General features: G+C 45.5%; 1 protein-coding gene across 1 annotated transcript in view; it reads right to left on the bottom strand.

Moving 5' to 3' along the window:
• Positions 1-12,272: 12,272 nt before the first annotated feature.
• epha3 (eph receptor A3) overlaps positions 12,273-21,493 on the bottom strand; it is a 165,974-nt gene continuing 156,753 nt past the window's right edge. The window contains exon 18 of the mRNA XM_079517759.1: positions 12,273-13,679. Within this exon, the coding sequence (XP_079373885.1) occupies positions 13,574-13,679 (106 nt within the window). The 3' untranslated portion in view covers positions 12,273-13,573. The remainder of the gene's footprint in view (positions 13,680-21,493) is intronic.

Here is a 21,493-nt window from a genome sequence, read left to right as displayed (position 1 = left end):
CTCTTTGGAAACACTTGGAGCCTCATCAATCAAACACTGCGTGTGTGTGCGTGTGTGCATGTGTGCGTGCGTGCGTGGTCACCTGTGCGTGTGGTGTGGCTTGCAGTAGTTTATAATCTGGTTAATAGTGTGAGTTTTGTGTTTACGTTTCTCTTTGCGTGCTTCAGAACAGGAAGTGGATTAGTGGACCTGGAGGTTGCTGCTCGCTGACTTCACCTGCACCGTTTCCTGCCTGCCGTTTTCGTTGGCTGGCAGGCGAAAAGCTAAACCCCTCATTTATGCTCAATGTTAAATGCATATCGTCACACTGTCAGGTACAAACCTGGGTTGGCGGTGAGAGCTGCAGGTGGCCTGATATCTGTGAGGGCTGAAACTGAGGGCTGTGGACTGAGTGACTGCAGCTTTAGAGGGACACACCCCGGATTGTCAGTGGTTAGTTGGTGATGTGGACTGTCATTGGTTAGTTGGTGATGTGGTGATGGCAGGCACCTGTGCAAAATACAAGGTTAGGGTTATTTTTTATTGTTATTTTTTTAGGTTCTCTGAGCTCAATTGCACCCAAAAAACCTGAACTTTTAACATGATTTTCAGTGGTCTGGGGTTTTCTGGCTCAAACAAGTGCTCTGATTTGCCTGTGGGCTAAGAGTCCACAAATCCCTTATATGACATAGGAATTTGCCAGCAGATGTGTAATTCAGGTCATGAAGCCTACAAGAAAAACGAAAAATAAAAATTAATTAAAATTAATGTCATGTTTGTGAGGTTAGGTTTCTGGTGGTATATTTTAATGCCCCTAAATATTTGTTGTATATATATATTATACTAACAATATGTTGTAGACTTTTCTCCAATGTCTGAGGTACGAGCTGGTTAGGTTTCTGGTTATAGTTAAGCTTAGGTTTAGGTATAGTTTTTGTGAGGTTAAGGTTAGGGTTATGTTTAGGCATCTGGTCCCAGGTTTCTACCAGGCCAGAATATTAGAGATGCACGATATAATCCGTAGCGTATCGGGATCGGCCATACAAATACCATATCGGTATCTGTAAGGCTTTGTACTCGCAGAGCAGCCAGTCTGCCTGTCTGCCTCTTTAAAAGTGTCAGCTGTTAGTAGGGAGGGCAGCTTACTTTCACCAGAAAAAAATAACATTTTAAAGTGTAAAGATTCAGCAATGGCCCAGGCGGTGGGGTAACCGTCTGGGCACCCGACTGGAAATCCAGTCGCAGTGTGCCGCGGGTTCGACTCCCGAGCCCGACACGGCCTTTACTGCATGTCTTCCCCCATCTCTCTCCCGTTTCCTGTCAGCCTACTGTCTGTCCCTTCAAAAACCAATAAAAGGCGTAAGCCGCAAAAAAATATCTTAAAAAATAAAAGATTCAGCAATGGATTCAATATAAATATAATAACGTAATATACCGGTAGCGGCCGAAATGACCCTACAAATGATCGGAGATAAAATATCGGTCATATTTTCAATATCGTTGTTACGTGCCACGTAGTGTAGTTTGTGGGTTGCTCTGTATTCCTCCCCTGTCTCTCCTTCCCTCCACTCTCTCATTCTCTGCAGGTTTGAAGTCCCCGGTCACCTCATCTGTCAATCAGCCTGTTACCTGACTCCTCCCTCATCCAATCACCACCACCTGCTGCCTATAAAAGGCAGAGTCCCACCTGGGTTCACTCTCTCAACCAGCACACCTCAGTTTTGTTTGTAGCCCTGTCACTGCTGCATCATTTGTCTCCTTTTGTGTCCCAGAGCAAATCTTATGTGTTTAGTGTAATGTTCTACTACTAATGTAAATTCTATGCTATATGCCCTGCCTTGGGACAGGTAAGACAGAGGCCTCTATACATAGGCACCACGTAGGTAGAACCTTGTTAAGCACACTAGGTAAGGGGTGTTTGCCACCACATGTATTTTGAACTACGTTTTGGTTAGAGTAGTTAGGTAGGCAGGCTTTTGTTTTACTAATTGTCTAGATAGTTAGTTAGTCTGTCTTTTGTTTCCCTAGCTGCTCCTTTTGTTGTTTTGGCAACACTCGTGTCCCCTGGCAGTGGCTTAATTGTTTTGCTTTATTGTATGCTTCATGCATACACTTTTGACCACCTGTAAATATCTAGTGCCTAATTCAAGAGTAAAAAAGCACATCACCTTTGGTGATTCTAACCCTGTGTTGACTCTGTTTATTTGCACCGCCAATGCTTGATATGATCCCTTGTTTCTTATACATTGTTGTGAAACCCTAGCCTCTAGACATGTCATGACTATTTTGTCTAGGGGTTTCGTAACAATCGTGCATCTCTACATATTAGGCCTATCATGGCGCACGCTGTGTTTAGCTCTTGCCACACAGCATGGGAAAAAATGCCCTTTTGCACCTCGTCCAACCCTGGATAGAGTCCACACAACATCACCACAGGCGTCCGCGGATGCCTCCGAGAGCCTCTGCTGTGTGCAGAGGTTGTGGTCGAACACAGCCCTGTGAGAAACATTCCTCCATGGCGTTCAGAAATGAGGAATATGCTGAAGGTTGAATGTGTGGTGGTCACTGAGCCAAATGCGAACCACATTATCCCCAAAACAAATGACAACATACTACTTACTATATGGGTTCGCTCTGGTCCCACTGGCCCCCCTGGCTCTGGAAGAATGGTATTGTTCAGCTGATCTAGACACTGAAGGAGTTATAAGAATAACAATAATAATATCTTAGAATGATACAGCACCCACAGATGCTTTATATTCGGTTGGGGAAGTGAAGGAAAAAGAGTCAACTTCATTAGGGAAAATAAATTAACAAAAAATACATTGACATTTTCCAAATAAGGGACCATTCCTTATTTCAAGGGACAGTTGGCAACCCTTTATGGTGAACTTGTCACAATGTGGTTCAGGGGGTGCAGGACTCAAGTGCAGAGGCAGAGCCGTCACAGGCAGAGCAGTGAAGACTTTCTAAAAACCCACACATGGAAATCACGAGGAACAAAAATACTCAACGTACAATGACAAACTGGCAGTGTCAAAGTACAGGGACATATATTAGACATGGACTATAACTTGGTGAACTCAACTCAACTCAATCAACACTGGGATAGGCTGGGGAACTAAGAGGACACAGGTGGAAACACTGGCAAATCACAGGAGTGCTTAGACAAGACGGGTACAGAACAGATAACTAATAAACTAATGCCCATGGCTAAAGAGCATGTCCAGAAGGGTAGAGGGGCAGGCACGATACAGATCATGACAGAACTCTAGGCCAACTGGAGTCAACGCATTTCACGTTGTTCCCTGTGGTCTGGCACAGGGCCCGGCACAGGGCTCAGGAGGTATTTGCTTTGGTTATGGCCGTTGTCAAGCAGGCAACACTGGATCCATTGGATCAGCCTTCAAGCTGTAGTTCTGCCAAGTCCGCTTATTATAAGCGACTTTGGACTTGTTTTTCGGTAAATATTAGGTTGTTAGGTTGTGGTTTTTCAGGGAGGGGATTTGTCTCTAAAGTCTAATTTTGCATATTTGGGCTCGTAAAAAATCAAATATTTCACATTTATTTCAAGATTTCCTCCATCTGTTTTTTAATAGCAGATCTGCAAGCTTGGCTATTTTCCTATAGCTGATGTCTATAGGTTTTAAAGTGGTTAAACAGATTCTGGGTGCTATATTTAGTCATTTTGCCGGGGAGTCGGGGACCCCCCTGTGTGTGGCCATGTGCCCTATTATTGTCTCTACTTTTTTGGGCTTGTTTTCGTAGCCCTGGCTGCTTGTTTATCTTGAATCTGAAGCAGCGGAACCAATTGATAACTCACACTGCTCCGAACCCAGTCGGGAGAGGAGTGAAAACATCTCTCAAGAAAGGCATAGGGCATAGCTGTGGGCGTGGTTTTCCAGCACCACTGAAAAATCAGCCATTCATTTTTTCCCATAGAGATTTGCAAAAATATGATATATATTATTTTAAGCCTATAGAATCAAGCCATCCAGGATCCTGATGAATCATGACCATAAAACCTTTGATATTGTGAGAATTTTTTTTAATAAAAAACAAAACAAAGCATATTTATTCATTGGAATAGATAGACCACCGGAGAGACGGGTGACAGCCGGAATGTAGACGGCACCCGGGTGAGCAGTATGGGTTAGGGCCCCAGCCTGTGTCCTGGAGGAGGAAGCCCAAAAAACCCAGGGTGAGGCCTTTAGGAGGGCCATTATAATCCACCACTCCTGAATGAAGTGCCTGGTGCTGGGAGTCTGGTGCAACGCACAGGTCCTGCAGGGCCTGGTGAGAGCAAGAGTGGACCTGGTGAGAACACGCCAGAATCTGGTTCTCCCAGTCCTGGCAGAGTAGTTCCGGAGCAACGGATCGAGTGGCCCTGGTTTTTTCCTGGTGGGACTGATCGAGGGTAGCGGACGTAAGTCGGGACTTGATCACCCCGGCTGGGTCACCTGAGTGAGGGGTATGATGTTCGAGAGACCCGAAACCCCGATTACCATGGGATACATCACTGAGGATATGTCCCAGCGATGCTTTTTAGTTATTATAAAATGTAGTATATCATATAATAAAAAAAATATATAAAAACAAAAACACTGAATTTTATTGTCATGGATCACCAGGATCCTGGATGGCTTGATGCTAGGCTTAAAATAATTGATGGATGAATGGCAGACATTTCAGTGGTGCCAGAAAACCACGCCAACTGCTATGCCCTATAGTTCAGGGATTCCCAAACTCAAGGGCGGACTAGCTATTGACTCTCAGGGGCGCTTGACGGGCAACTGGGCCAATTAAGAGGCCATCGACATTTTACTAATATTAAATATGTGGAACCCAAAATAGAGATTTGAGAGAGATTCCCCATGAATTACCAACAGCCACTTTTCCAGGTCATCACATTTGTGATGATGGCTATGGCCATTTTTAGCCCAAGCAGTGTTTTTCATGCAAAACAATTGCTTAATGCCTGTTAATGGTACCCGACCTTCAGCAGCAGCTGTCACAGATTCCCCTAGACCTGTTATACCCGACTGTTATACTGTATGTACAGAAAAACCAGACCCAAACTCGGCTATAACAAGCGGACACAGCAACACTGAGACCGGAACCCGCCCCCCTTCCCCATCCACCTTGCCCTCCACACCTCCAACGCTCACACCCCCCCCTGCTACTCCCCCAATAAAACCACTTCACATCCCATCATCTGCAGACAGAGAGTGGATTTATAGCCTGATTATAATGTAAGAGAGGGGTTGGGGGGTGACGGGGTCTGACCGGGAGGAGAGAAGAAAAGAGTGGGCGAGTGAATTATGCTCGCCCTATTGACACAGTCCAGATGTTCCCAGGCAGATGTGTAGCAGGGAGAGACAGAGAGAGAGCGAGAGAGAGAGAGAGAGAGAGAGAGAGAGAGAGAGAGAGAAAGAGAGAGACGCAGGTTATTGTCATCCTAGTCAAAAGGCAGTAATCAAATTTTCGCTTGATTCCAATTTCAATCTGCATGCTTTCAGGACCAGACACAGAGAGAGAGAGAGACACTCTGTCTGTGTGTGTGTGTGTGTGCGTGCGTGCGTGCGTGCGTGCACGTGTGAGGTGGGGGTGCTGCATGGTTTCAGAAGCGTCGAAGCAGTCAGACAGCATGGCCGTTATGCTAATAAGACAGACAGACAGACAGACAGACAGACAGACAGACAGACAGACAGACAGACAGACAGACAGACAGACAGACAGACAGACAGACAGACAGACAGACAGACAGACAGACAGACAGACAGACAGACAGACAGGAGATGGTTAACCGGCTCCATCCATCATGGCACTCCCGCTGTGCGCTGTCCAACTCCGCTCCACCCTCGGCCGCCAGAGCGGCAAGAAGCAAAACGGTTCCGCTTTGGAGAATAATGCTAATGAGAAAACCTAGCGTTGAGCTGTCAGGTGGAAAGCTCATATGTCACAATAAACTGTGACTTTCCGGGTATAAATTCAAAAGTGGCAAAACAAAACCAGCCTTGTGTTTGACACAGGCAGCGAGGGAAGCTCGCGGCCACCGGCCTACTTGGGAACGATGCAAGTTGAGAACCTAGTATACTATACCTGTTGTCATAGCACCCGTTTTAACCGTCTCTCCGTGTCCCTTGTGCCCATACTGTATAATGGAGATCTCTGTATTTGTCTGTCTGCCTGTATCTGAAGAGTGCAAACTGACTGGTTAAGTAATCAAATGGCAGATGTGGGGGCTTTTCTGGCGGTTCTGGATAACCGTGTATCCGACCAACTCAAGGCCGGACACTGCACTCCGTGTGGTGGTGTGGAACCACCACAAGGGGTTCTCGAGTTACGTGGATTACAGACATACGTACACACGTATCCGAGACGTGGTGCATTTATTGTAAGAGATTTGACCAGACTTTACACTTAAGATTATGTTACCTCAGTATGATATGGAATTTTGTAGATTATCGTACCGTAAAACGTAAAACCTTAAAATCGCACTACCTTATTGCTTTTCAGGACCGGAAATTCCAACAATTTGGGATTTGAATTCGCCAAAAGAATGTGGCTTCAAAGCGGACCGAGGTTGATTCATTTACAGAAAAAATTTATGCAAAAAGTTGAAATATGGAGATATTAGGCTTCTGCCCGAAAGCTACGGTGGTGGAGATGTGTACAGATCATGGTGGTGGGGTACAAGTGTACAAAGCCCTCATTAAAGTGAAACTGCAGTTGAAAATGGCATGCAGACATATTTTTGTTCCCGTGCATTTGTTTTGCGGGAGGGGGATTCTCCCGAAGGGCACAGAGGGGCTGCAGTAGGCCTACATGACAAAAAAAAACATGTTGATGCTTCACGCACGCACGCACGCACGCACGCACGCACGCACGCACGCACACACACACGCTCTCTATCTAGTGGAGAAGATAGAAAGAAAGGAGAAGAAAAGAGGACAAAAATAAAATACAAGAAGAGAATATAGAAACAGAAGCAAAATAATTGAGGGAATAGAGGAAAAAAGGAAAGGAGAGAAGAGAAGATAGGAAAAAAGGATGGGGAGAGAACGATAATAGCTCCATCAGACGGAGGTGTAGAGACAGATCTCTCCCCCCAGCTGTGTGCAGCTGCATGGTCAGGTCGTGAGACTCGTGACACCATGTTGCAAAGACATCGCCCTTTGCTCCGCCTCCTGCCCCGCGGCCTGCTGGGAAACATGTCATCCGCACACCCTCACTTCCTGGGGTCAAAGGTCACTGATAACGACCCGGGATGTCGTGAGTTAATCATCCCCGCAGCCCAGCGCGCACCACCATTCATCTGGCTGTGTGTGCGTGTGCCATGAAAATGCAGACACGCACGCAAGCACGCACGCACACACACTCCGATGTCTTACCTCAGCGTAAAAAATTCTGTACCGCATCTGAAAATGTTGAACTTATACTTAATAGCAACATCTTTGGAAAATAGTGCTTTGTGAGTTTGTAGATTGCCAATTTTCAAATAGACAAATTATAAATTAGGGCTTAATTGGTTAATGTATGCGTGTAATAATAATGATCTAAGTCTATAATTTAACTTGACCCGAATGCGACCCCAATTCAGCTGCAGGTCAATGGGTCGTGCTGGTAGACAGCAGAGCATAATGATAATGGAGCTGATGGAAAACCCGTTCTTCACTCCCAGACGGCTTTTGTCCCGCTCCACATCCACTCGTCCCCCCGTCACACTAGCCGTCTCTGGTATGTGTGTGTGTGTGACTTTACGTCAAGTCGCACAAACTTGGAAGTTGCTTAGTGGCTTTTTGAAATCCACGACAAAACGCCGAAGTCTTCCGTGTAGTACCCCTCGAGGGTTGATATGATTGGTTGGCTCCTATCATAGTACCCCTCCCGCTGTTCTTGTGGTACCTCTACGTCACGTCCTACCTGGGCCTGCAGTACTACTTTTGACCAGACACTCGCGCTGACATAGATGTAGACAAATCCACACACACACACACACAGCACACACACACAGCACACACACACACTCAAATGCTGAAGTGGCATGCACAACCCCCCCCCCCCCCCCTTCCCCAAAAAAACACAGAGACACGTTTGTCAGCATTCATTTTTTGGAAAATATTTTGAGAATGTTTATTATAAAAATATAAATGTATCCACTACAAATCATTGTACATTAGTAGACAAGGCATCTACGTTTTGCACGCTCTCACACGCACGCACGCAAGCGCACATACGCACGCATACGCACAGTCGCAAACACGTGCGTACGCAAACACGCGCGCACACATACACATACACACACGGGGGTCAGTCGGGAAACTGAATTTTAAAAAACTGGTCTGGATGGGGTACATCCATACGTAACAAATATTGCTCGTTCAAAATTGACCCACGTTCAAAAAAAGTAAGTAGAAAAGCAAAAAAACAAAAACAAAAATACACTGTCACATAACTTATATGCTACAGACAAAACAATAAACATTCAAGGTTGTACCGTATAATGTTAACAAATAAATAATAACGTAATCATAATTGCTTCATTTTTTTACTGCAACAAAAAAGCCAGCAAATAAAACTTTTAAAATAAGATCAAATATAATACTTTTTTTTCGACTCTTTTTTAATTAAAAAAAAAAGTTGCACAGAATATTTTTGTTCCTTCTTTTATACATACAAACATTTGTACAAAGGGCGGGGTGCTGGGGGTGGTGGTTGAGGAGGGGGCGGGAGCATTTACATTATTAATATAGCATTTAGCTGCTAATCATTATAAAGGTATGGTTTACAGTATATGTACACACCAATGGAGCACAGAAGTCGGGCCTCATTTACACGTCCTACCTGGGTCGCGTTTCTTTCCCCTATTCTGAATTCCCATTTGACCTATTTGTGTTCATATCGCGTCAAATAAGAACTGTTAAAAAAACAAAATGAACCCCGCGGTTTGCCTCACATGGATATGAAGAATCAACCGACGGCGAGAAAACGTTAATGTTACCAGTCGCCAGAAACAGTGTCAAATATGAGTGACTGACAACCTCCTCGATAAGAGACCGTTGTTTATTTTTGGACCACAATTCTTATATGAAACAATTTTACCTGCCAGGTATTAATTAATGATCAATTAATTCACCTCTGTCACAATCTTTTCAGTGCAAACTCAAATTTTGAAGGCAAAACATTCCCGGGCCGTAAGCCGGAAGTAAACAACAGCTATAAATGTTAATTTATAGCTGTTTTATGTTTCGGGCAAATTTTTATTTTCCCGAAACATCGTTTATTTTTTTTTATCCCACGATTTTGTTACCCATTTTTTCACCCAATGTCAATTATCGAATGTAATCCTGGGCGCTACACTTCCTCTGCCAACGAGCGCAATCAAACTTAATCAATATAAACGACGAGATATCTCGTCAATGGCAGTCAATGTGTTAAAACCTCCGCAACCCAGGGGATGAGTGAGTGACGTCAGGACTTCGGTACTCTATTACAACACACTGGTCCTCACCGTCGAGGACCAACCAACGGTCCAAACGGACCATTTCACGGGTACGTAACTCTGAGAGTGTAAAAAAAAGGAAGCGAATGGACCCTTTACGGGGGTCTGTACGGATGGTTTCATTTGTGCACTCTCAGACTTAAATCAATCATACTTCACCAAAATCATGGAGATTTTTGTGTGTGTTTTCGTCACATTTCCGAAAGTTGTTTTGGATTTTATATTGTTATTTTATATAGTTTTGCATTGGTCTCCTATACCGAAGCGGATACCGCAAATATTGGCTCAAGAATGCAAAAAAAAGCAAGAGTTACAGTCCCTGATAGGGTCCATTTGGACCCTGGTGGTTGTCCCGGTACCCTGCGTTGAGAACCAGCCAATCAGAACACTCAGCAGCAACACTAGGGTGGAGGATGACGGAAGCTCAACTGAGACATTATTATTGTCCCGGGTTTTTCTCCAAAAGCACTAAAACGTTTTTTCTTTAAGCGAGTGATTGCTGTCAGGAAAGAAACCTTGTACATATTTTTTCATAAGTTCTTTTCCCTCCATTCCCAGAAAAGGAACAGTTTCGGACATACAAGGTTTTCACCCTACAGCGACGACAATAAGTTGTATTTTTATTTCCCCTTGACATTAAATTCTCTTCCTCTGAAGTCGTCCCATTAAAACTGCCACTCCAACCAAAGTGCTTGTTGATAAGATGGCAGACTAAGTGCTTAACGACAGCCTGCTCGTTGCTTTGATATTATTACCAGGTTGACAGATTGACGCGCCAGCGCAGAAGTATGAGTTGTGCTGCGGAAAGTGGCCGGTGAGCGACATCAGATGAATCTTAAAAGTAGCGCCACTTCGTTGAACAAAGGCGTTATGTGCTCAAAGGGGAATTATGTGTCTGAAAGTCTGAATGATTTGATCAGAGATCTCCGCTTACTGATGCGTCTGACATCTCAATGTATGGGCTAAAACCGTGTGGAAACTATTTTGAAAACAAAATAAAATACAACAACCGCTTTGTTGTGGATGCCAAAATAAAGCTTCATCAGTTAGACTCACACGTTTGTTCCCCCAACGAGCACTGCCGAGTTAATGGCGTCTCCAGATCAAATCCAACATCTTGGATTTCTGGTTGCGAATTATCTAATGGTAGCCTATTGGGTGGGGTGGGAAGGGCAACGAGGGTGGGTCTTACCTTGGTTGAACCTGTAGAAGCATATACTTCTTTTTTATAATACATTTACAAAAGAATGGGACCATAATTTACCAAAAACGCATATATGATGCTGCGAAGTCGAGTCATATTTCCATGGGGATGAAATGCAACTTGTAGTAGCGTGACAGAGTTCAGCTAACAACAGCAGCTCAACAGCGCCCCGCACCCCCTCTGCATCTGTCCATCACTTCCTTTCATCCTTCCTATCTCTCCATTTCTGACTATCTCTCTCCTTTTCACTTCCTTCCCTCTTCTCTCGTGGCCTGCACTGTGCTTGCTTCCATGATATGGGAGAAAAGTTGCGGCAAAGTTACGGCATGCTTAACGGCGTTGATGCGAGTGAAGCGCGGGGTTCAGGGATGGGGAACCTCGACCGTGCCATGCGTTGACAATACTTCGCTCGTAGTTTTATTTCAGTGAACCAACCACTCCAACGCCAGTCTGGCGGGGTGGGGCCGTGCCAGTAGGAGTGTCTGGCAGCGAGACAACATGGGAAACGGACACATCTCGCATTGGCTACAGTGCATGAAGCACATGCGTGACTGACTTATAGCCCAGTCCCTAGGGAAAACCAGCGGCTGGGCATTAACATCAAAGGAAAACGCAAAACGTACGACGACGTGCCTCATGTCCCGCATGACATTGGTGGACTGATCATGTGTGAACCCACATACTTCATGACTCCACTACTTTGTCCGTCCGGACAAAATTGTCTTTTCCCAGGGCGTGTGTTTCATTTTGTTTGTTGAAGTGTCCTCATTCTGTGGTGTTGCGTGGCAGCATCACACTTCCACCTAGCAACCTGGCATGCAGTCTACAGCGTTTCCAATCGAGTTTTGCGTCTCCGTCTCCACTAATTGTTTTGTCTTTTTATTACACGACAAAGCGGCACTTTGTCATTTTCTAGATGTATTGTTTCTGTGTAAAAATAGTCTTAATCCCTGGCTATCTCCCTCTTTCTGACTGTACGTTTTGACAGCGGGCGACAGCCTGGCGTAGTATAAGGAAGTGCGTTATTTGTCTATGGGACCCGGCAACTACCTACGATAGCAGGCGAAGAGGCGATAGTCGAAAAGTGGGGGGAGGAACGTCGTGAAAATATTGTATCTTTTGTACGACATCGTCCGGCGATAGCCAATCAAATTCATGTGTTGCTTTGTTTACCCTCCACGCAGAACAGTGATACGTTTACATTACATACGGTAATGACAGCAGGAACGCCCACTCTGAGATTTTTATCGCCCTGAGTCGCCGCTGTTCGCCCGCTGGTAAAACGTAGGGTCACTTTCAGCTACGTTAGAATGAACAGATCACTATATCCTGAGTTCTCCTTCAAAAACTGTACTGTGGTGTGGGAAGTGCATTAGAACTGTGGAACAGGGGTGGTTCTCAACCTTTTTCTGGATCAGGGCCCGCCGCCCCCCTTGAAAATCTTGAAAGCACTTAAGTCGGGCACGGTGGCACAGTCGGCAGCACTGTCGCCTCACAGCTAGGAGGTCCCGGGTTTGATTCCCGCCGCGTCATCAGCGCCCATACCCTGGGTGGGGTTGGCATGTTATCCCCCGGTGTACCCTAGGGTAGGTACCCTCACAAAAAACATGCAGTAAACCTTGTCTCTGTACTGCCTCCCCCTGGTCAGCCGGAGGGGAAGGAACTGGTGTTCCTTTCACGCGCTACGTCCTACCGAAGAAAGTCCCCCCCTGTCAGGTGATAAGAAGCGGCCTGCTCACTCCTCATGCATTGGAGGAAGCATCAGTTCGGGGCTCTCCCCAGGTTGGCAGAGGGAGAATAGTGGCTTAGACAATTGGCAGCGGCCCACAGGTTGGGAACCATTGCTGAAGAATGTGTTTGCAAGTACACATATCACTGAAAAACATTAAAATATCCATAAGAATCAAGAAAATAATTGGGGCAACATGTGATTTGACTCCCCCACCCCCACACACCCCCTTACCTTCAAAGCACAGTGATCCATATACTATTATTATTAATATTATAATGAGACACGTTGACAGAAGCATGTCCTCCATTTGATGCAAACATATAAATGATTATTATTGCTTTAAATGTGATAGAGAGGGCTATCCGGATGCATACACTACAAGGCTAGAGCTATAGAGATACATGGCTTTGATTGTTGTCGTCGTCTGTGTGTGTGTGTGTGTGTGTGTGTGTGTGTGTGTGTGTGTGTGTGTGTGTGTGTGTGTGTGTGTGCGTGCGTGCGTGCGTGCGTGTGCGTGTAAACAGGATGCGGTGTAGGTAGTTTCACGAGTCCAGGAAGTGTCCATGTTTTCGGGTGGGTGGAGGGGTGGGATCGCTCCTGTTATGTCGCGTCATTCTTGTCTCGCCTAGTCTCAGCAGAAGACCCCCCCCCCCCACCACCCTAGTCAACCCTGAAGGGCAGCTAGCTCAGCCAATCGCGTGAGCTCTGGCACTGAGATCGTTCAAGCCCAGTCTTGCTTTTGCGTTATATATTTAATTATTTTTGTCCAGGGTAATCGCAACCGTCCTCTCACCCCGTCTCTCTCTCTCTCTCTTTCTCTCTCTCGTGAGTCTGTAAGGCATCTCAACTTGGACATGTAGGGACGGAGGTCCGGAGTGTCCGCTCCCTCGCCCCCTCTCCCCTCTCGCTCGACCCGAACACGACCTCATCCTCGTCTCATCGTCACCGTCGTTTTCCATGCGGAGTTACTGCGCCGCAACGATGGGGAGCCATGGGCCCGAAGTCTGTCCAACAGTCAGACAGACGGACGGACAGAAAGACACACAGGTCTTCAGTGTTATTTTTTTGTTGTTTTACTTTCCGTCTTTTGTTTTGTTATGTTATGTTTTTCTTCTGCTTCTTATTCTTCTTCTTTATTTTATTTTTTGTCTTTTTAAACGGGGACCGGGCCGTTCTTGGTGTGGGAATCGAGGGCTTTGAGGCTGCTCACAATGTTCTTCTGAGGGACGACGATCGTCACTCCAACCTTCTTCAGATCCCTGGAGGGAGAGAGAGAGAGAGAGAGAGAGAGAGAGAGAGAGAGAGAGAGAGAGTAGAGTAGAGTGTTACCGGGTAGAAGACAATCAGCCGTCACGTGACATCAACAATGACACCGTTCACCAGCGCTGTTCCACCACTCTCCCTCTCCTCCCACCTCCTGGCTGTCAATCACTGAGGACCGCATTTCCCAGAAGGCCACTGCTGCTCTGCCCTTGCAGAGTACTAGTGGCCTTCCTTTCCCATTGTAGTCCTGACAGCCAGTGGAAGAAGCAGGGCTTCTTGGCGTCCACACACTGATAATCAACACTATAGCAAAGTATGCTTTTTCCCCCCCTTTTTTTTCGTTCTGTAGGGACAAAATAAAATGATCAGATTCCAATTTGGATGAATTGCCAATAATGGGTGTGAATTCCACACTATTCCAGTGTGGGGAGAGGAGCGGAGCAGAGCAGCGCTGCTGGCACATGTGTTGGAGGTGACCGTCCTGCTCTAGATAAAAATAAACACAGAAAAATAGAACGATTAGTTATTAATAAAACATCTGCATTGTTATATTTAAAGCAACGGTCATCGCCGCCCGTCACACTTCATGCAAAGCAAACAGATTGTTTTAGGTGTGTTACGTGATCATCACGTTTAAAAATAAAAAGAGAGAACATCGCCCAGTTTTCAACCTGATCATCATATAACTGTTATGTCTGTCTAACTCACTCTATCTGTGTCTCATTGGACGGTACAGAAACTTGCGCTGCCTACCCAGTGACATCGTTGATGGGAAAGTTTGGACATTTCAAATTGTAATGCGAAGAACTTTTAAAATGACTTCTATTTCAGCATGCTATAAATAGCAAGAAGGTGTTGATGTCACTGGTAGACATGTTTCTGAACTGTCCACAGCCTACCAATGAGACACAGAGTGAGTCGACAGCAATTGTGCCATCTTATGTCCGATAATGACTTTTTTGCCGACATCCGATACCGATATCAACCGATACTGTATGCTGTCGTGGAATTAACACATTATGCCTAATTTTATGGTGATGCCCCGCTGAATGCATTCATAAATGTAAGGTTTTACAAATAAAAATAAACATTATCATACATTCGGGTGAAATTTAAATTAATTAAAACCGATAACGATATTTTCCGATATTACATTATTTATGCAAATATCGGCCGATAATCCCTAGTCCCATCCCTAGTGACGACCAATTATATGATGATAAGGTTGAGAATGGGTGATGTTCTCATGTAACATACATCTCTAATACAGTACATAGCATTGTTAAAATTGTCTGTTCAGGAATACGTTAAAACACTCATTAGTGAAACATACTGTCTAGAATAGACATACAGTGCACGCACGCACACGCACACGCACACGCACACACACACACACACACACACACACACACACACACACACACACAGAGAGAGAGATCTGTAGGTGATCTACGTAGGTTCACAGAGGGTTTCCGTTGCGTTAGTAGAAGCAGTGAGTGAACTCTGTGTTAGACAGCCTTCTCTTCAGCCGTATTCCAAACGAACCTAAGAACCTCAAAGTGTTTTTAGATGCAAAGCCGTGTGGGTTTAGTTGGCCAAGGACGGCCAAGGAGCAGCAGCAACAGCAGCACACACACACACATCTGAAAGTGAAACCAAACCGGCTCAAAGCACGCAGACACTGCAACGACCCGACGCTGGTGGCTTGGAGGGATAGTTCACTCTAAAGACTATACGTTTGTTCAGTAACTGGAAATCGTGCAGCAACAGAGCGCCGTCGTCTAAAGTCAATCGGTGGAATGTAACCAAGTACGAGTACTCAGATGTTGTACTTATATATTATATTTTCAGGTAGTTTTCCATTTCCTTTTTGTATATACTTCTCACACCCACTACATCTCAGAGGCTAATATTGTAAGTTTTACTCCACTATAATTATTTTCCAGCTTTACTTATTAGTTACTTTGCAGAATTCAACTTTTAGCACTCAAGATACATTAGCTACTTGATAAATGATGATATCATATAGGTTAAGATACCCAGCACATCTATAAACATTGCAAATCTTTGCAATGTACTTCTTTGTTCAACATCTACGACGAACAAAGCCGCTACTTCAAATTTCGTGAACTATCCCGCCCCTCCTCCAGGGAAGGGCCAGAGCGTGTCTGCATGCGCTGAAGAAGGAGGCGTTGTAGCGCCCTCCGGTGGGGACCGGAGGGGGAGAGGACGGTAACGGTGGAGCCTCCACCCACCATCCAGACGGGGGGTAGGGGCGGTAGGGGGTGCTAGAGCGTGGTGATTCCCATGGACGGCTCCCACTCCGGGCAGGACGCTGGCGTGACGTGGATCTCCGACATCACCACTCTACTGAGACACAGCCCAGCCAAGCAGGGTTAATGTCAAAGACTAAAGTCATCACCACCCTACTGAGACACAGCCCAGCCAAGCAGGGTTAATGTCAAAGACTAAAGTCATCACCACTCTACTGAGACACAGCCCAGCCAAGCAGGGTTAATGTCAAAGACTAAAGTCATCACCACTCTACTGAGACACAGCCCAGCCAAGCAGGGTTAATGTCAAAGACTAAAGTCATCACCACTCGACTGAGACACAGCCCAGCCAAGCAGGGTTAATGTCAAAGACTAAAGTCATCACCACTGTACTGAGACACAGCCCAGCCAAGCAGGGTTAATGTCAAAGACTAAAGTCATCACCACTGTACTGAGACACAGCCCAGCCAAACAGGGTTAATGTCAAAGACTAAAGTCATCACCACTGTACTGAGACACAGCCCAGCCAAGCACAGTTAATGTCAAAGACTAAAGTCATCACCACTCTACTGAGACGCAGCCCAGCAGGGTTAATGTCAAAGTTTAAAGTCATCACCAAAAAAAAGCGTTTGTCGATGTCCCAAAGTTGCTTTTCTTAGTTACCACATTAAAACATTGATTGATTGATTGATTGATTGACACACTGAATGAGTGTACAGATTCACTGTCCTCGTCAAATGTAAAAGCATGCACATTTGAGTCATTTAAAAACATTGCATTACACATAAAAACAATAGTCAACTAAATAAACTGTAGATCTGAAATAACAAAATAAAACAAAAGAAAAATGTACTGTCAAGTTTTTTTCCCACCACTGCCAGCCAGGAATCAAACCGGGGACTGACCGGTATCGTGTCAGGCATCTGAGCAGATGTGGTACACGCACTAACCGCTCGGCTATCAGGTCGCCTCTATTTTGCACAATAACATTACCGTTATGTACGCCAACTCTTGAATCTCATTGGCCGGAACTAAAGGCAAGTGTTGAGACAAATCAATGGTTGTTTCCTTGGGTCTATGAAGCCAGGAGTCAGAGGGACTAGTGTCTGAGTGCCTTAGAGCGCTCATTGATTGCTGCTTTGTTTTACATGCACGTTCCACACTGCTGTCTTTAGAGTGTATTTTACTAGACCGTACTGTATTGTTCTCAGCCAACAAGCCTGCTTGAAAAGGTGGTGTAATGTAATGTTTTTGTCAATGCTGTCTCACAGTCATATATTTTTTCTTTTTCAGTGTCTATTGGGACGTAACTCGGACGTTTGAAAGCGGACTTCGCAACGCTCAGTGGTGCCACCCGTGGCTCAGTTTTTTTTATGGATCATCAAAATACGCTGAGAACTGGACTTCCACGTTGATAAAGTCAACATGTGCCTTATTTGTCCCCGCCCCCCTCAAGGCACATGTTGACGTTTGATCACTAAGTCACAATATGCCCTTAAGATATCCTTTTGAGGAGTGAGACAGTGTTGGTTTTTGCCTAATCACAATTATGTTTCACATAATCGCAACAATCATTTCCACGTTGAAAAGTGTATTTTCAAACATTTTCAAAAATAGTGGAAATAGACGTACAAGATGTAAGCTCAAAACAGATCTACAAAGCTCAAAAAAGTATAAAGTTAATAAATCATGTAATCATGTCAGTAATGTGTCATAACAGATTTACTCGTTAATCGCAATTCTTAGTGTGACAATTAATCGTCATGCATATAAAATGTCATAATCGTTACAGCCCTAGTTAGCGCCCACAAAAGAGCAGTGTGTCTCGGATTCTGGGAGGTTTGTGTCAGGACTTTCCTCAGCTGTCAGGACCTTTTATGTAAGCATTCTGCTTTGGTTTGAACTGTCGGGTCCTTTTATAGAGCGTTCCGCTTTGGTTGGAGCTGTTCCGGTCTGGCTTTCATTAACGGCAGCATAACAACAGCGCAGAACAAGCGCTGCAAACACAACTCGCCGTGACAAAAACAATCAAATGGTAAGAAGATGCGAATAAAATTGAACGCATACGTACACGAACATAACAGTTATGACGCATAAACGTCATGGGAAAAAGCAAACGATGTCAAAAATCAAAGGCAGACGAATTTGTCTGGGTGGTGGTGACCACAGTGAAAGACGTGCACTCACATGCAATACACACACACACACACACACACACACACACACACACACACACACACACACACACACACACACACAGTTGAATCAGCATCCCGCGTTGGTGTGTCACACTTCCCATCATTGACAGATGGAAAAATATGGTTCAAGGTCTAATCTGGGCCTTTCCCGAAGTTCCCATTGGGGATTAATTAAGTGTACAGTATCTCTCTCATGTCAATCATCTATGATGTGTGACTGAACAGGGTTCATCGCCATGCTGGCTTGTGGTGGACATAGAAAATGAGTGAACAATAATATTACCAGAAACACTATAAAAGAGATAGCCCTCAATGACAATATAACAGGTCTGTAACTCTGAGAGTGTTCCAATGCACTTGTACACTCTCAGAGTTAAGGGCGTCCTGGCAGATAGAACATTCCACGGCCACTAGTACTAGTTGGACAAGGCTAAGTCTTTGCCACAGACACATATTTCACATATTGATGACCGCTGTGACTGAACGATTGGTCAAGATATTAGTCTGATCAGAGCATCAATGTCTTTTCTAAAGTATATAAAACATATCACTGCTGTTGGGCAGAAACCTTGTATCTCCATATTTAAACTAATTATGTGTTTTTCTTTTTTCCTGTAAATGAATGCTCTATTTCAACATAGTCTCGCGAGCCAGACGGTTGCATCACACAATTTCCAAACATTTCTCCTAACATACTGTAGGCTACAGTCTGGAGCACGGAAGCTCTGAAAAGCATGTACTGTATTTTTCACATCATCCCTCAATACAAATAACTATTTTAACGTTGGGGTAGCAAACCCTATTAATCCCGTCGAATAACCGCGGAGAACCGAGCCGACGCCACGTACGCCACACAGCTGAGTTTTTCGATTAGTTCCGCCCGTAACTCAGAGGTCAGAGCACGGGCGAAGGGCCTTGTTCTGAATATCAAAGAGCGGATCAAGTCGGGATGGATCAATACTCTAATCCACAGAGTCGGGCCTGGCAGCGAGCTTCAGCGCCCGTCCTCGTGACTGCTGCTGCTTCTGCTGAGCTTACACTTGGCAGCAGGTCAGCCAGCCTTCCTTCTCTGTATTAAATACTGACCCTGATCCAATTTAGCATTCACATAAGAGCTATCATAGAGCAGCGCGTACAAAATCATCCTGTTAGACCAGCGGGGCTGCAGCGCGCCAGTGCAGTCGATGGGTGTTGGAGGTCTGTCGATATACTCTGCGTGTGCGTGTGTGTGTGTCGATATACTCTGTGCGTGTGGACATGCGTGCGTGCGTGTTACGTGCGTGCGTCTACTGCAGGCCGGATCCGTTATGAAGTGGTCGAGGGAACGGGCCGAGGGAGAGATGTTTCCCATTGATTGAACGAACGAACGCAGACATTGATTAAATGGTGAGGAGAGAAGAAACAGATCTGGAGGAGAAAAACCTCTCTTTACAGCATCGCTTGACAAACACATGTCTGTCTGTCTGTCTGTCTGTCTGTCTGTCTGTCTGTCTGTCTGTCTGTCTGTCTGTCTGTCTGTCGTGTCAACAAAGCATCTTCTGATCTCAACCCAAGTCATTTGTCTCACCGACCTAATCTGAACCCAGCTGAACCGAGTTGAACTAAACTGAACTGAGTTCAACTGGAGTTACAAAGAATGGAGCGAAGTGATGTACAGCAAAACTGTAGGATGGCAGCCATGTTTAGTTCCCATGGTGCTACGTGCGTGCTTGTGTGTGTGTGCGCGCGTGCGTGCGTGTGCTGGTATCTCTGGGTAGCACTGCTGTCACAGTCTCTGATCAACATCTCATCTTCTAGCTTTGTATGTTCAGGTGCGCGCCGGTGTGTCTTGTGCACCGCCGGAAATAGCCGATCTACAAGCTCACGAGGCTATCGCGCTGCGTCGCATTGTCAGCTTGTAGATTGACAACCTTTTACGTCATTAGACGCCATGCCCTCAAAGGAGCAAAAAGTGATGTCTTTGTCGCATCGCTCTCTCTCTCTCTCTTTAAATTTACATTTTAAAGTTTGCTTAACTGGCACACACAGATATGAGCTGTCAACTTGCCAAAGGTAGTGCGTACGGCAATAACACAGACGTAAACACACGGCAGATCAACCCTGACAACAGAAAGAGAATACACAACTAATGTTCCAAAGATTGTCGAGAAGGATGGATGTCCCCACGGTTCCTGTATCAGAACATAGAGCATGTTATTGTGACGATTTCCCAAGAAGTTTTGTCAAAAGACACATTAAAGACACATTGCAAAGGCACGTTTCCCTTTCCTTCAAAAGGAAATCTGCAAGCAGTCAACTCAAATATACATTTTAGAATTCTGGTGTTATTTTCTTTTCTTTAATTTTCCTCATGAATGGGTAACTAGTTTGGGAATAGTCTCTATGTACAGCAGCCTTCAAACTTTTTAATTTCAAGGACCCTCCAAAAACTCAACCACAAATTAAACCAAATCATGACGTTATCTGTCTATCTTTGAGACCGCCTCAGAGGAACCACTAGGGTACCTGGACCACACTTTGAGACCGCCTCAGAGGAACCACTAGGGTACCTGGACCACACTTTGAGACTGCCTCAGAGGAACCACTAGGGTAACTGGACCACACTTTGAGACCGCCTCAGAGGAACCACTAGGGTACCTGGACCACACTTTGAGACCGCCTCAGAGGAACCACTAGGGTACCTGGACCACACTTTGAGACCGCCTCAGAGGAACCACTAGGGTCGACCACACTTTGAGACCGCCTCAGAGGAACCACTAGGGTACCTGGACCACACTTTGAGACCGCCTCAGAGGAACCACTAGGGTACCTGGACCACACTTTGAGACCGCCTCAGAGGAACCACTAGGGTACCTGGACCACACTTTGAGACCGCCTCAGAGGAACCACTAGGGTACCTGGACCACACTTTGAGACCGCCTCAGAGGAACCACTAGGGTACCTGGACCACACTTTGAGACCGCCTCAGAGGAACCACTAGGGTAGACCACACTTGAGACCGCCTCAGAGGAACCACTAGGGTACCTGGACCACACTTTGAGACCGCCTCAGAGGAACCACTAGGGTACCTGGACCACACTTTGAGACCGCCTCAGAGGAACCACTAGGGTACCTGGACCACACTTTGAGACCTGCCTCAGAGGAACCACTAGGGTACCTGGACCACACTTTGAGACCGCCTCAGAGGAACCACTAGGGTACCTGGACCACACTTTGAGACCGCCTCAGAGGAACCACTAGGGTACCTGGACCACACTTTGAGACCCCAATGAGGTCCAATTTCTTTCCAATATGGCTGCTGTGCATAGAGCATATTAACTCATATATATCTGTGAATGG

The sequence above is a fragment of the Electrona antarctica genome, assembly GCF_951216825.1.
Source record: "Electrona antarctica genome assembly, chromosome: 13".
In the NCBI taxonomy this organism is placed as follows: Eukaryota; Metazoa; Chordata; class Actinopteri; order Myctophiformes; family Myctophidae; genus Electrona; species Electrona antarctica.
This window is presented reverse-complemented; position numbering and strand designations above follow the sequence as displayed.